Consider the following 17,493-nt stretch of genomic DNA (forward strand, 5'->3'; position numbering starts at 1 on the left):
TCACCTAATACAGTAAATTAGGCAGCCGCAGTAGGACAAAACAACACTATAGACCTCTACATGTAGAGGTCTATAGTGTTGTTTCTCTCTGTTATGTTATTTGTATTTTTAGAACACGTTCTCAGTGTAGATACATATCCCTGAAACTAACCTGAAACTTAATCCTATCTGAATGTACACTCAAAATAACACCTCTGTTTTCTAACTGTGATTTGACTGTTTTCTGACTCTTCAGTCCGTGTTTTTATGAAGCGAAATCTTCAACAGTTGTTTTAAATAGGCACTGACATACTGTATGAGGAAAGATGTGAATATTCTGATTTCATCTTAACTCTATGGATCTGGACATTGAAAAGTGTTTTAATTTTATCTTCACATAATTTGTTTGTCTATATGCAGCTGTTCCAGACATGCACTGTACATTTTACAGTGGAACGAGCTGACTTGTTGTGATAGTGGAGGTTCCTGAGTCACCTACTTAATCTTAACGAATACAGCTTAATGAACAGTTGATTTTTCATATCTCGAAATGTCTAATTGATTAAATATTGTTCTTATATGTTCTTTAACTTTCAGTTTCTGTTCTTCAACATGGACGAATTTGTTCATCTCAAATTAACTGAATGGGGTCTCAGTGAGTTGATAGAGACATTTAAAGGTAAGATTTTACAGTATTTCTATGTTAATGTAGAAATGTCTAAGTAGGCTATACTCTGTCTTCTGACTTCGTCACGGTAAAGTCTACTGTGTAGGGTTTCAGGAGTGTCAACAAATATTTTGTTGACTTTGGATACAACATTGAGCGTTAAAGCAATGTTGTTGCAGTAAGATGATCAATATCACTGTCTGATCATAATCATATATAGTTACCAAGATTAGATTTTAAAGATCAGGAACAAGAAGCATTGATTAAAGTGACAAATACTGTTCTCTGAGTTTGCCTGACATATTCTTAAAGTTAAAATAAGCAGCTGTTCCTGCATCTGTTTCACTCCAGACCTGTGCAATAGGTTAAATGACTTGTTTTTGCATGACTGTTATTCATTTGAATATTTGTTGTTAATTACAGATCAAGGCATTGATGCAGAAAGTCTATACTGTCTTGATGATCAGGATATTGATAACCTGATCACACAAGTGGGGCCGAGGTCAAAATTTAAGAAGAGGCTCAAATTGTTAAAGGTAATGTTCTGCACTGTAAAGACACTTCATACTAAATTTAACTTCATGCTGTTACAGTTACAGCATTAAAGCAGAAGTGAGTGATATATTTGTGTTAATATAAGTCTTAAATAGTTATATCTTCCAACAGCAATCACTTACATAGAGTGTTTGGACCGAAACACGGGTCTGTCAGTCCCTCTGCTCTGCTCTGAGCCGAAGAGAAAACATTTATCGTATCCTACAGTTTTTATCCAATGAGGAGAGAGAACGGCATGCAGGGCTGTGTGTGCAGCCAAGGAACGCCGTGAATGTGGTGACGTAGCGACGAGGACTGTTATGGTGCGTTCAAGGAAACTCGTATTTTTCCGACCGTGAAGTCGTACCAGTTCGATCTGGTACGACTTCACTGGTCGGAAGTTACGAGTGGCCGTTATAGTGACTTTCACCGGTAAAACAGGTCGGAAAAACACGAGTGGGTTGCCTGAAACGCTACAAAGTTGTAAGTTGTGACTTGAAGCTGTAATTTACGATTTCAAAAGCCTGCCTGGAACGCAGCATTAGCGAAAACGACCGGACCACTTACTTCTGCTTTAACTCTATGGATCTGGACATTGAAAAGTGTTTTAATTTTATCTTCACATAATTTGTTTGTCTATATGCAGCTGTTCCAGACATGCACTGTACATTTTACAGTGGAACGAGCTGACTTGTTGTGATAGTGGAGGTTCCTGAGTCACCTACTTAATCTTAACGAATACAGCTTAATGAACAGTTGATTTTTCATATCTCGAAATGTCTAATTGATTAAATATTGTTCTTATATGTTCTTTAACTTTCAGTTTCTGTTCAACATGGACGAATTTGTTCATCTCAAATTAACTGAATGGGGTCTCAGTGAGTTGATAAAGACATTTAAAGGTAAGATTTTACAGTATTTCTATGTTAATGTAGAAATGTCTAAGTAGGCTATACTCTGTCTTCTGACTCGTGCAAAAATGTTGCAACTTTGTGCCACGGTAAAGTCTACTGTGTAGGCTACTGGTTTCAGGAGTGTCAACAAATATTTTGTTGACTTTGGATACAACATTGAGCGTTAAAGCAAATGTTGTTCATGCAGTATAAATTACATTCAAGATGATCAATATCACTGAGGACTCACTGTCTGATCATAACCATATTATATAGTTAACATACAGAGGGTGTGTGTCAACTTCAGCATAATTTGAAAGGAGTTTTGTGTGGAGACGACAAAAAAAAAAAAGATTAGATAGATTTTAAAGATCGGGAACAAGAAGCATTGATTAAAGTGACAAATACTGTTCTCTCAGTTTGCCTGACATATTCTTAAAGTTAAAATAAACAGCTGTTCCTGCATTTGTTTCACTCCAGACCTGTGCAATAGGTTAAATGGCTTGTTTTTGCATGACTGTTATTCATTTGAATATTTGTTGTTAATTACAGATCAAGGCATTGATGCAGAAAGTCTATACTGTCTTGATGATCAGGATATTGATAACCTGATCACACAAGTGGGACCACGGTCAAAATTTAAGAAGAGGCTCAAATTGTTAAAGGTAATGTTCTGCACTGTAAAGACACTTCATACTAAATTTAACTTCATGCTGTTACAGTTACAGCATGAAGAGCTGTTTACAGACATGATGACAGCCACAAAAAAACTTTAATTAAAAAAAAATACATCTATTTACTGCCATTGATAATGCAATTGTCACCAGGCAGAGCAACAGACCACATATCAGGAAACAGTTGTTTCTTCTCCTCATGTAAGTTGAATGCAGTTTCTTATAGTTTGGTGTCTAATTGTAGTTCAACAGAGGGATTACATTTTATTTTCAATGGCTTCTGAATATTTACAAGTTACATTTTATCTTCTGTGCCAACAGAAGCGTGTTGAAGCAACTAACTCTTCTCAGGTAAGAACAACACAGAGTTTTACAGTTACAGTATATAATGGTTTAACTTTTTTTCTGTTCCTATGCACTTAGGCAATGAAGTATCCTGAGTTAGGAAGTCATGACTGAACAATGTCTTGCTTCATTAAAGTGTTGTTGACTGAGGAAAACAATGAAAAAAAGGATGAAAACAATCACTTAGTGTGTATTCAGAGCTAGGTTAGGGGACAGTACCTGACTGTGTGATATTCACCACACTATATAATTTCTTAATGGAACAATATTTTAGGGGTGAAATATTTATGGTCATCCTCAGGTATTGCCCTCCACCAGTGGCACAAGTAATACAGGTGAGACAGGAAAAAGAGCATTGGATTTTCTGGGGCACTCGAGCAGCTTTCAGTCACCAGCCAGTAAACGAAGATGTGCCAAAAGACTGGGAGATACAACAGGTAATTATTACTGTCTAAACAATGGAAACATGACGCCGCGTGATGAGGGAACTTCTTGAAGATCCGGATGAAGACGGTCGTCTATCTTGATGGAAGTGGTGCAGGCAGAGGTGGCAAAAGTAGCCTACTCATATTCTGTACTTAAGTAGAAGTACAGATACACGTGTAAAAAAAATACTCTGGTAAAAGTAGAAGTACTGATTCAACTCCTTTACTCAAGTAAAAGTAAGAAAGTACAGGCTCTGAAATGTACTTTCAAAGTAAAAGTAAAAAGTAAAAATGATTTTTTGCCGTTAATGAAACCTATATAATTTGATAATTTTCTGTCTGAACAAAAAAAGTTCAGACCGAATAATCAAGATTGAACTGACCAGAGACAGTGTTTCCCAACGTTTGGGCCGCCACAGACTCTCACAAAATAATAATAATAATAATTTTTAAACAGCGTTTCATCACCTCTCATCTCTGTAAGTCAGTCCACCTGCCGTCTCTCTCGCGTGCGGTCGCACGCACACGCGCGCGCGCACGTACACACAGACACGGGCACATGGACAGGTTGCGCTTTGCCGCTAGTAAACGATAAATGCGCTGTATTGCGCTGATTGTACGGTGTCCCCCCCCCCCCCCCCCCCCCCCCCCCCCCCGACCACCATCGCTTCCTTCCTCCATGCAAGCTGCCTCCATGTTGCTACAGTATACAACAAGTTGGTAACTAGGTTCTCTCTCTACCGCCCCCCCCCCCCGACCACCATCGCTTCCTTCCTCCATGCAAGCTGCCTCCATGTTGCTACAGTATACAACAAGTTGGTAACTAGGTTCTCTCTCTACCGCCCCCCCTCCCTCCTCCCTCTTTCCCTCTCTAGTTCGTCACGTCTTTTACCGGTGCTTTTACGTCGCGTCAAAAAAAAAAGTAACGAGTCTGTTTTTACAATGTAAGGCGTAGAAAGTACATATTTTTGCGTATAAATGTAGGGAGTAAAAGTAAAAAGTCGTCAGAAAAATAAATACTCAAGTAAAGTAGGCTACAGATAGGCTACCTGAAAAATCTACTTAAAGCAGAAGTGAGTGATCCGGTCGTTTTCGCTAATGCTGCGTTCCAGGCAGGCTTTTGAAATCATAAAGTACAGCTTCAAGTCACAACTTACGACTTTGTAGCGTTCCAGGCAACCCACTCGTGTTTTTCCGACCTGTTTTACCGGTGAAAGTCACTATAACGGCCACTCGTAACTTCCGACCCGTGAAATCGTACCAGTACGTCTTTTTGTACAGTCTATGTACCAGATCGAACTGGTACGACGTCACAGGTCGGAAAAAAACGAGTTTCCTTGAACGCACCATAACAGTCCTCGTCGCTACGTCGCCACATTCACGGCGTTCCTTGGCTGCACACACAGCCCTGCATGCCGTTCTCTCTCCTCATTGGATAAAAACTGTAGGATACGATTAAATGTTTTCTCCTCGGCTCAGAGCAGAGCAGAGGGACTGAGAGACCCGTGTTTCAGACCAAACACTCTATGTAAGTGATTGCTGTCGGAAGATATAACTATTTAAGACTTATATTAAAGCAGAAGTGAGTGATCCGGTCGTTTTCGCTAATGCTGCGTTCCAGGCAGGCTTTTGAAATCGTAAATTACAGCTTCAAGTCACAACTTACGACTTTGTAGCGTTCCAGGCAACCCACTCGTGTTTTTCCGACCTGTTTTACCGGTGAAAGTCACTATAACGGCCACTCGTAACTTCCGACCTGTGAAATCGTACCAGATCGAACTGGTACCACTTCACGGTCGGAAAAATACGAGTTTCCTTGAACGCACCATAACAGTCCTCGTCGCTACGTCACCACATTCACGGCGTTCCTTGGCTGCACACACAGCCCTGCATGCCGTTCTCTCTCCTCATTGGATAAAAACTGTAGGATACGATAAATGTTTTCTCTTCGGCTCAGAGCAGAGCAGAGTGACTGACAGACCCGTGTTTCAGTCCAAACACTCTATGTAAGTGATTGCTGTCGGAAGATATAACTATTTAAGACTTATATTAACACAAATATATCACTCACTTCTGCTTTAACACAAATATATCACTCACTTCTGCTTTAAAGCAGAAGTAAGCGATCCGGTCGTTTTGGCTAATGCTGCGTTCCAGGCAGGCTTTTGAAACCGTAAATTACAGCTTCAAGTCACAACTTACGACTTTGTAGCGTTTCAGGCAACCCACTCGTGTTTTTCCGACCTGTTTTACCTGTGAAAGTGCACTATAACTGCCACTCGTAACTTCCGACCCGTGAACTCGTACCAGATCGAACTGGTACGACTTCACAGGTCGGAAAAACACGAGTTACGAGTTTCCTTGAACGCACCATAACAGTCCTCGTCCCTACGTCACCACATTCACGGCGGCGTCCCTTGGCTGCACACACAGCCCTGCATGCCGTTCTCTCTCCTCATTGGATAAAAACTGTAGGATACGATAAATGTTTACTCCTCGGCTCAGAGCAGAGCAGAGGGACTGGGAGACCCGTGTTTCGGTCCAAACACTCTATGTAAGTGATTGCTGTCGGAAGATATAACTATTTAAGACTTATATTAACACAAATATATCACTTACTTCTGCTTTAAGTACAGTAACGAAGTATTTGTACTTCGTTTCTTGCCACCTCTGGGTGCAGGGGTAGAGGTGGGCTGAGAGTTTTGCTGAAATGACAGCTGGATGACAGCAGAGAAAGAGAGCATTTTGACAGCAAATTTGACAGCTAATGACTGATCTTGTTTAAAGGGGACATACTGTATGTCTCTTGCTATTGTTTTTTTTTTTTTTTAACTTATTCATTATTTTATGGTAAAGCTCTCTGGCAAAATGTAAAGTAAAACGGTTTTTAACACTTCTCTGTTTTTTATTGCTGTGTTTACTGTTGGTTTTTTATTTTATTGTAAAGCACTTTGGTCATCCTCTTGGACGTTTGAAAGTGCTAGCCTATACAAATAAATCTTGATTGATTGTATTACTTTTTGAAGGTTCTTCAACATGCTTTCTGACAGCCAAAATGTGAGAATTGACAAAAAAAGAAAAAAAAGATATATATATATATATATTATATATATATATATATCCATGTGGTTTTACAAGCTGTTCCCTCTGTTTTCATCCAGTGATGTCATCATTTTTCGAATTTGCATAATTATTATGCAAATTCGAAAAATGTGAACATCATTAACTCATTGAGTGCCAACCACGTAATTTCTCGTTTTTCGTTCCCATGCGTTGAGTGCCGAAAACGTAATTTTACGTTTTTTGCTTTTTTTTTAAATTATGAAAATAGACACTTTAATACACATTATATGTAAATTTGGGGACTCTACGACGAGGAGAACTGAAATAGATGACGATCAAAGTCACATGACAGCTCATGATCTGGAAGTTTTTATCATAACTCGGCTTCTGCAAACGAGTTCTGCATGCAGATGCAGCAGCTGCTGCAGCGCAGCTGCTCTGCTCTCACCCGCGCTGCTGCTCCAGCTGCTCGAGCTGCTCGGAGCTGAACCAGGAAGCTCTCAGCCGACAGTCCGCCCGGTCTTCATCTGGAGCAACACCGTGTCCTCCCCAAAGTCCTCCCGCGGTAAAATCTGATGGTCTCTGGACCAAAGCAGACCGCCGGCACCGACCCGAACCACAGAAGGACCGCGACCACCGGCGGGACCGGTCTTCCCGAGCCGCGGTGGCCGACTGACCCTCACGCTCCGCGGGGAGAAGCTCTGACACGGCACGGTGCGTCTGTGTTATTGTTGTTTAGTGGCGCCCCCCCCGCCCCCGATGGTGGTTTTGTGAATAGAACAACAACTGTTGTATATATTTATCTTATACGAGCCCTTTGATCCAGAAATGCGAGTGTGAGAAGAGCGACAGACACAAACAGAGCACCTTTCATAAAAGACGCTGTATCTCCTTTTCTAGAAAAAAAGGAGGGATTTTGGTGAAACCCAGCCATGTTTAGCTTGACTTTTCTCAGGAACAGAGGCACGTAGAAACAAACGGTTTGTGGCCACTTGAAGCATTAAGGTAAACCTTTCAATTGAGCTACAGTATGTGTTGGTGGCAATAATATAGAATACACTGTGGCTCTACATAAAAAGTAAAAAATGGTCTAAATTGCCGGTACACTTGACTAAAACTTTGGAAAGGAGCGCGGCACTCAATGAGTTAATACCACCCCTACCTGCAGAAGGGGTGGGGCGGTGCCAGCAGTAGCTAATTTTCATTTAAAGGGACAGGCATTGGAACCAGCAGTTCTAAACAGGGCTATTTTTTTTAGCAGATGAAAAGAAAGCTGTGATGTTCATTGGGGTGTTTTGACTGAAGCATGTCACAGATATGTCTTTAAGACACCTGGGAACTATTTCTTTTTGGGGGCTAAAGGGATGTAATATGTCTCCTTTAATAATTCTTCACTTTTTCTCTGACAGAAAAAGTCATACTCTCCGATGTGAAAATCATAATGAAGCATGTTTATATGAGACTATATAAGGAAGAAAACACAAAGCTCAATGATTTTCTCAAGTAAGTGTTAAGTTTTCTATTTTCTTGCACATCACAACCCACTGGAAATGCAAATAGTGAAATTCAGTCCTTTTCATCAGTGGTAATTCAGTCCTTTTCATATGAAACTATCCTGACCTTCACTCACAAGTTCACAGAATTACTGAGTCTTTTGTCATATTATTTGTTCTCTCTTACTTTGTTGTAATTACCAAACCAAAACGGCAACAGACCACTGGGGATTCTTCTGACCCTCACAATTACCACTCTGATACTGCTGATTAATGTGGATGGAATGAACACTGATGCAAAAAAGAGACATTGTAGGATATAGAAAGAAAAGTATAATAAAGAAATGAGCTGAATTAAGTCAAAGTACAGAGATCATTCTGTGGTAATTGTCATGAGCATCCTCCCACATGTTATTAGTCATTTAAGCATAATTGACCTAAAACCACATTTAAACTCTCATACACCAGGTCTAAAATCTGTGATCTGGAGACAGACAAGAGGGAGCTGGTCGGTGTGTTTGGTAAAACCGGAGCTGGAAAGAGCTCTCTGATAAATGCCGTCATTGGAGTGAAGAACCTTCTGCCCTCTGGAAGTGTCAGTGCATGTACCTCAGTCATGATTAAAGTGGAGGCGAACAAGGTCAACACAAAGTATGAGGCAGAAATTGAGTTCATCACAAAAGAGGTATAGTCCATCATCGGTCTTCACTTGAAACTAGTTAAAAATGTACTTTATAGCTACAAAAGAATAATTGTTAGGTGCATTATTTGACATTTGATTATAAATTAAATTCAACATAATTATTTTTGTTTTTTAGGAGTGGGAAGATGAATTATGGCCCTTGGAGCATATTCTTAGGGATGATGAAGATCAGGAAAAGATAGATGATGATGATGTTGATGATGATGATGATGAGTATTGTGACAAGCTGACAGCTCTGTATGGAGAAGAATGGAGAAACATGTCAACTAAAAACCTCATGGAGGACAAACATTTCAGAGAAATCCCAGAGTTTCTCCAATGCAGGAAGAAGATTTTGACATGTGAATCAGTAAGTATGAGTTAAGCAAGTCAAATACATTTACACCATGAGTGTTTAACAATAAAACTGGTTCAAGGTTACATCAGATCAGTTATTATTATTATTATTGTTTATTTATTTATTTATTTATTTTTATATGTTAGACTCATATGAACCTATTGGTGTTGACCATTCTCAGATCCTGTCATATTCTGATTCTTTTATGCGATTTATAAAGTTTAAAAAATAAACTTTAAATGTGCATCAAAAGAAAATCAATTTGCATTGTCTTACCTTACTTTATTATATATCACAGGCCAAAGAACTATCTGCAAAATTTGTCAAATACACAAGAAGCCACTCGGGAGAGGGACAAGGCAAAGAAGTCAAGAGGTGGTACTGGCCACTGGTGAAGTGTGTGACTGTCAAGGTGCCTGATAATGATCTTCTCCAGCATGTCACACTTGTGGATCTTCCTGGAAATGGGGATCGTAATAAGAGCAGAGACAAAATGGGGAAAGAGGTAATTTATTCTACTGTTTATGCTGTTTTAAACTCAACTGTGACATTGATCACTGCTTCTGCAGCTTGTAGGAAGTTGTTCTACTGTGTGGATTGTGACTGAAATTAATCGAGCAGCATCAGAGAGAGAAGCTTGGGAGATCCTGGAGGATGCCTGTAGCCTCATGGGAAATGGTGGCGAATGTCAGCGCATTCACTTTATCTGCACAAAGTCTGACCATATTGAAGATTCAGATGATCTGTAAGTAATTTACGTCCATCCATAGTTGAATAAACCATAATAAGACAGTAATGAATGCTGTGGGCAAAAACTCAAACGAGAGAGAGAGAGATGATATCCAACCAAAAAAAAAAACAGGTAGACATCAGTTTAGACAATACTGAGATGGGAGTGTTTTTTCCAAACACTGGATGAGGTGCCACTTCTTCACTTTTCAAATCTTTTTTCAGTCGAGCAGCTGCTGTTCGTGATCTCATACTGAAGAGAAATCTGAAAGCCAAGCAAACAGTGATGTCAGAATTCAGAAAAGACAAAAAGATTAAGGTGAGTTATATGGACACAGAAAAAAGCTTAGACTGATGGCCTGACGTTAAAATAAAAACCCATTCTGATTTTTCAGAAACACTTCAGTGAAGAGTGTTTCAAAGTGTTCACAGTGAGCTCCAAAGAGTTTCTGAAAAGAAAATATCTACAACGAGATGACACAGGTAGGTGAAGTCTCTATGACAGAAAATGTACAACATAATACAAGAAAGACTAACAGGCTGAATTTGTTTAAAATTATGTGATGTAAAGATGTAAAATACTAACTGTTTTATCACAGAAATACCAAAACTTCAGGAATCTCTGCAAACTCTGAACGCCGATCACTCAGTGACATCAAACTATGTGTCTGGAGCGTATGAGATTCTCTCTCTGATTCAAGGGGCGAGATGCAGGGAAGTGGTACGTTCTAGTCATAAAACTTCATTTAAAATTTCATTTTATTTAATCATCTGTATTGTCATTAAAGCAGATATCAGTGGAATGTTTTTGTTAATATAAGTCCTAAATAGTCCTATTTTCCGTCAGCAATCACTTACATGAAGTATTTCAGCCTAAACACGAGTCTCTCCGTCACTCTGCTCTGCTGTAACCCGAGGAGAAAATTTTCCTTGTGGGATACAAGTGTTATCCAATGAGGAGAGAGAACGGCATGAAGGGCTGTGTGTGCAGCCAAGGGATGCGCGTGAATGTGGTGACGTAGCACGAGGACCAATTGATGCCTGACAAGGGCGGGGGCTGCTAACTCATGGTGCGTTCAAAGAAACTCGTACTTTGTGTTTTTCCTTCCTGTGAAGTCATACCAGTTCGATCTGGTACGAGTTCACGGGTCGGAAGTTACGAGTGGCCGTTATAGGGAACTTTCACAGACAACAGGATAAAAACACGAGCTACGGGTTACCTGGAACGCTACCAAGTCGTAGTTGTGACTTGAAGCTGTAACTTACGGTTTCAAAAGCCTGCCTTGAACGCAGCATTAGCCGAAACGGCCGTGAAGCTGATATCTGCTTTAATATTTCCAGAAAGTATTAAGATTGATAAGGAAATAAACTATGCTCAAATGCTATGACAACAAGTTTTGCTAAACCAGGAAAAACAAAATAATAATAACAACATTATGGGAGAAAGAAGTTACCGGTAATCCCCCTCAATTAAAGCAGAAGTAAGCGGAATGTTTGTGTTAATATAAGTCTTAAATAGTTATATCTTCCGACAGCAATCACTTACATAGAGTGTTTGGTCTGAAACACTGGTCTGTCAGTCACTCTGCTTTGCTGTAAGCCGAGGAGAAAACTTTCCTTGTATCCTACAACCTTTATCCAATGAGGAGAGAGAACGGCATAAAGGGGCAGTCCTCTCTGTGTGTGCAGCCAAGGGATGCGCGTGAATGTGGTGACGTAGGAACGAGGGCGGGGACTGCTAACTCCATCTGCTGACAGGAAGCTAGCCAAACGACCGGATCGCTTACTTCTGCTTTAAATACCATACTCAAGAACAACAGGATGTCATGAAGAAATGTGTGTTTGATTTCAGGCTGGAAAAACAACTGAAGTGTGCAGAGAGCTTGAAGAAAACATGAGGCGGGAACTTGATAAAGTCAGAAGACCCATGGAAGAGGCTTATGAGGCTTTTGAAAGATGCCTCACTGAGGGGGTTGAACAATCAAAACGTTCATATGAAGCAAAGTTGAAGTCCATCTTATATCCTGTATGTATTTCAGTTGTACTACTTTAATGATGATTTTGATTTTGAACTTAATGCAAAAGTGTTTTAAAAGACTATTTTCTGCTTTGTTTCAGAGAAAGGCCCCAGGTCAGAAAAGTCGCAATTTTTGCAGAACATTAAAGTCTGTCATTCAGAACAATGGCACCTACAAAACAAACAGACAGAGACAAATTAGCGTCAATGAGAAGTTGAGTTCGTTCCTGACCAACAGCATTGATGAGGAGTTCAGAAAGACTTTCCCGTAAGAAATTACTCTGGGTACACAAGACTCTTTGCTGCCTATTTTACAATCTATTTAGAGAGAGAGAGAGACTGTGGACTGAGGTTCTTGAAGATGTTAAAAAAATCTCAACTGAAAGGCTAAAATAAAAACTGAATAAAATAAAAGTAGGATTTTCAAACATATAAGGCACAACATACAAATACACTTGTCTTGTCTTGTCAATCATCCAGGTCAGAATTTCCTGAGGTAACCTAACTTGCTATATTAAACATTGCAACTTGAACATGTTTCAGAAATGAAAGAGAATGTGGAGCATTCAATGGAGCCATCGCTGCATTTACACTTGACACAGAGAGGCTGATCCAGAAGTACAGAGAGGTTGAGCTGCAACTGACTTTTCTACAGACAGAGGTAAAACTAAAACTATAGACTGTCTGTCTATATACAGTATATCTAGTATACATCCATCTAGACATCTAAACTCTGTGTTGTCTCTTTCAGGAAGAAAAGATTAAGGAGAAACTCAACAGAATCATCCGGAAGCGCAGGAAAATTATCTATAGCAGTCTGACAGAGGAAATCAAGGAACACATGCAAGGATGTTACAAAAGTAATAATGGAGATCATGATATACTGTATACGGATTAATGTACTACACATTTGCATTCGTTATGTTTGTGCGGAAACATTCAGTTTGACAACTTTTTTATTCTAGGAGCAGCAACATTTAGTGGACCAGGTGTACTGAATAACATGAGGGACACCATTGAAAGGCATGTTTATGAATCAAAGAACAAAATGTTTGAGGAGGCTAAAGATGCCCTCTTGCTCTGCCTGTATGACCTGAAGGTTTGTCCTTTCTGTATAATATCAGAAAGAATGCTATAGTAACTACGACTATGTGCTGTTCAAGGTCACTTTTTAAACTAAGTCTTATACATCATTCTAAACTCTCCTTTTTTCTGCTATTAAAAGAGAAACACAAAACTAACTTAATATTAACTATCTGCTAAATATGAAAATAATTATTTGTATGATTCAGTTAGTCTTAAACAGAATATTTGGCTGTGGTTGTGAATAGTAATGAGTGACTTTGTTGCTTCATTAGAAGTATGTCCTGAATGAACTGAAGAAAACCCTGATGAAATCAATTGAGCTGTCACTGAAGACTACTGATGACTCAATCCCAGGTGGAGAATATTTAAAAATATATATACATTGAACTTATCTCACTGAAATTAATAAACCAACATTTTTCATAGTTTATACATATATATTTTATTCATTATGTTTTCTTTTTAGATGTTTCAGCAGAACTTGACCTCGTGAAGAGACATTACGATGAAATGATCTACAGCCCAGATGGAGAAGCATCACCAACTGGCTAAAACTTCTGTTAAATGTCTCCACAATCTTTTTTTTTTCAAAGGCCTTGATTTAATTATGATCTGATTTTATTCTGTATATTTTTTATTATTCTTTATCTGAATGACACTAGCCCTGATCCACCTGCCCCAGTAGCTGCACTGGGTCCATGACACATGTGCATTTCATTTTTTTTGTCGAAACTGAAAATTGAAACAGACAATTGGAATAACTGTAGATGTAGATAGTTGGTTAACAGCTGTTATCACATCAGAAGTTCATTAATGCTTGATGTGATTTTTTTCAGTGTCACATTTCTACTGTTTAATCTTCTTTGGATATTTCAGGTTTTTTCAGTGGACAGAAACAGAAGAGGCCTGATGACATGAATGTCCTTGAGACATGAAACATTTGTTCTCAACCATGTTCAAGTTATACGTATGTGAAGCTTCTCAGTCATCCAGGTCATTGTAATCGTTTAGGTCTGAAGTTGAAGGAAAAACCTTTGTTTTTGGTATTAGAACTGAAGAAAAGAAGTCTAGTTGAATATAATAGATTTCTCAAAGAAAATGAACACTCAAACGCTGATTCTTACCCTGGATGCCGAAAAGGCCTTTGACAGGGTGTCATGGCCTTTTATATTTGAAACTTGTAGCAGATTTGGTTTTCATGACACCTTTATCAAATGGCTCCATGCTATGTATAGTAGTTCAAAAGCACAGATCAGAGTAAATGGGACTCTCTCGGATAGTTTTGAACTACAACGGGGAACAAGACAGGGAGATCCCCTATCTCCTCTGATCTTTGCAATCTGTATTGAACCCCTGGCAGCATGTATCAGAGCAACAAACGAAATTGAGGGGGTGAAAGTAGCAGAGCAATCTCATAAATTGGCTTTATACGCGGACGACGTGGTCTTATATCTTACAAATCTAGAAAAATCATTACCAGCTCTTATGCAGGTTATTGATAATTATAGTAATGTGTCAGGATATAAACTAAATATACAGAAGTGTGAAGCAATGGTTCTAGGAGCCCCAGTTAGTAGAGAGGTGAAGAGTAACTACCCATGGCAGTGGGACAGGGATAGAATAAAGTACCTAGGAACTGTGCTACCAGAGAATAATAAATTATTGTATCAGCTGAATTACAAAGACTTGGAAGCACATGTTAGACAGGATATGCATAGGTGGAAATTAGCTATATGGTCTTTGGGTAGAAGAATAGATGCAATCAGAATGAATGTACTCCCTCGTTTCTTATTTTTATTTCAAACAATACCATTATATATATGTGTGAACACTTTTAAAATCTGGGATACAATGATTGGTAAATTTATATGGGATGATAAGAAACCTAGAGTTAAGATGAAGACTTTGAAAATGCCCAAAGAGAGGGGGGGACTTGCCCTCCCAAACTTGAAGCATTATTATATGGCAGCGCAAATGAAGCACATACGTACCTGGTTAAATGACAACTCAGAGGCAAAGTGGAGATCAATAGAGATGTTTATGTGTCATGGTTCAATAAAAACGATTCCTTTCTGTACAGAATACCAACGAAAAGTACCAGTAAAAGATAATATATCACTTAGAAACACTCTAGAAATTTGGGCTAGAATTAAAAATGTTGTTGAAGTAAAGAAAGACTTACTGGCTCTGAGAGAGATAAAAGAAGACCCTGAATTCATGCCTAACAAAACGGATGATGCCTTCGACATCTGGGCACAAAAGGGACTGACCATTTTTGGGCAGTGTTTAAATGAGAAGGGAATAATACAATTTGAATCTTTAAGTAAAGCGTATCGTTTGCCGCATTCCCACTTCTTCCGATATTTACAAATAAGAAGTTATATCCAAAATAGTGAAATAAAAAATAAGACCAGTAGAGACTTACATCCACTGGTACAATTTTTGATAAAGAATTATGATAAAATTAAAGTCCCACATCAAATCTCGGCTGTATATACTATTTTGGAAAATAACTGTAAATATCAAGATACAAAGGCAAAACTGAAATGGGAAGAAGAATTGAATATAGACCTATCAGAGGAGAGTTGGAAGGAAATGAATCAGAATGTTCACACAACAACTGTATCGCCGTATTGGAGGGAATATGCATGGAAAATACAATCACGATACTTCATAACACCAGTGCAGCAAGCTAAATATAATAATAAAATATCAGCAAGCTGCTGGAGGGAATGTGGCGAACCATACGCTAATGTTCAACATATATTCTGGTCATGTCCCATTTTGCAAATATTCTGGGAAAAGGTACAGAAAGAAATCAGTCATATTTTAAGATGTGCTGTACAATTAAATATGGAGTATATGCTATTGGGAAGGACCATAGACACACCCCATGAGGAAAATGACGACTATTTGCTCAGGGTGCTGCGTATAACTGCTCTAAAACAAATCACCAGAAACTGGCTTCAGAAAACCCAGCCAACAATAGAAAAATGGAGGGATACCATTCAACAGGTACATCAAATGGAGTATGTAACATATAAAATGAGGGGTAACCTCAGACTATATGAGATAAGATGGGCCAAGTGGTCAACCTACTACAATTGATTTAATCATCATAATTTTGTTGTTGTAACTGTGATTATCCTGCTCGTTGTAATTTTTCTTTTTTTTCTTTTTTTTTTCTTTTTTTTTAATGCTTATTTATTATTTATTTTCTGAGTGTCTGTCTATGTGATTGTTGATGTCATATGTTTTTTTTTTGTTTTGCTTTGTTTTCTCTTTTTCCTCTTCTTTTTCTATGTGTATGATGTTGTGACTGTTATGTTGTCTATGTCTCGTGACCTTCTTTCATGTGTACATGTAAATGTACAGACACGTGGTGACTTTAAAAATAAAGTAAAAAAAAAAAAAAAAAAAAAAGAAGTCTAGTTCCCTCCAAGTTCAGCACTTACCGACCATGTATAAGTTTCTATTCTTGTTCTCTTTGAGTGGTTTTTGTGATTTGCTTGCAGTGATTTTAGATTTTATGATTAAGACATTTTTGCCTGATTAATGTGCTTCATACGGGATGTGTTTGCCACTTTGACAGTTTTTTTATTATACATTCTCATGTTTTCTGTCAGAGGTGGATGGTAATGAAGTAGATGTACTTCGTTACACCACTTAAGTAGGCTAGTTTTTTTGAGTATCTGTACTTTACTTGAGTTTTTTTTAATCAGGACTTTTACTTTTACTCTGTTCACCTGTAACCTGGACAGATGAAATATTATGTAAAGGGGGAGGTAGGAGATGGATGGAAGGAAAGAAGGGGGGGTTGATCAATTTACCCCATGGGGTAAGTTGAGTCACAAGACCACTTTTTTTGAACATGCTATATTTTAAAAACAGTTATATTTACACTCATTCTGTTCATTTGTAGGGATGCAAAACATCCTGAAATATATGCAGATGTGTTAGTTAGCAACAAAACTATAATTGTCTTGATGTAGTGATCCTGAATACAAAAAGTGGCTCAACTTACCCCACTCTCCCCTACTCTCGCGAAGAGTAGAGGTAAGGGCGAAATGCACGGGGTGGCAGAGATCAACATTGCTACCTCCTCAGTTAACGTTGATGAGGAAGACATTACCACAGGCACTTTAGGTAGACAGACGCTTTATGTTCTCAAGCAGACACAAGACGCTTGATTCCCTCACTCTACATGTTTGCTCAGGTGTTTTTATTTGTTTTATCATACAGCATTTATTTCATTAATCTGAAAGTGAAATAAAGAGAACAATGGGAGAACCATTTTTGGTTGTTTTGCTTCTTTTCATGCGTGCTTTAAAAATACTTCGTACTGTACTTGTACTTGTACTTTTGATACTTGAGTATATTTTTTCACAAGATACTTTTGATACTTAAGTATATTTAATATATACAATATATTTAATTTTCAAGTACTTTATACACCTCTGTTTATTATCAGTGTGTAAATGATTCATATGTGCACACTTCAGAACGTGTTGATTCATTCAAAGAAGTTATTAGTGATAATGTTTGCTC

General features: G+C 38.5%; 1 protein-coding gene across 1 annotated transcript; it reads left to right on the forward strand.

Moving 5' to 3' along the window:
* Positions 1–591: 591 nt before the first annotated feature.
* LOC310989873 (nuclear GTPase SLIP-GC-like) lies at positions 592–17,135 on the forward strand (the record flags this gene model as incomplete). Its single annotated transcript, XM_083977025.1, has 14 exons — positions 592–658; positions 7,990–8,083; positions 8,542–8,758; positions 8,892–9,125; positions 9,412–9,618; positions 9,683–9,858; positions 10,104–10,161; positions 10,238–10,325; positions 10,442–10,563; positions 11,961–12,127; positions 12,403–12,520; positions 12,611–12,719; positions 12,825–12,958; positions 16,995–17,135. 14 exons carry the CDS (start codon positions 592–594, stop codon positions 17,133–17,135), a joined length of 1,932 nt encoding a protein of 643 aa, XP_083833151.1.
* Between the last annotated feature and the right edge of the window lie 358 nt (positions 17,136–17,493).

The sequence above is a fragment of the Trachurus trachurus genome (assembly GCF_905171665.1).
Source record: "Trachurus trachurus genome assembly, chromosome: 8".
NCBI classification, from domain to species: Eukaryota; Metazoa; Chordata; class Actinopteri; order Carangiformes; family Carangidae; genus Trachurus; species Trachurus trachurus.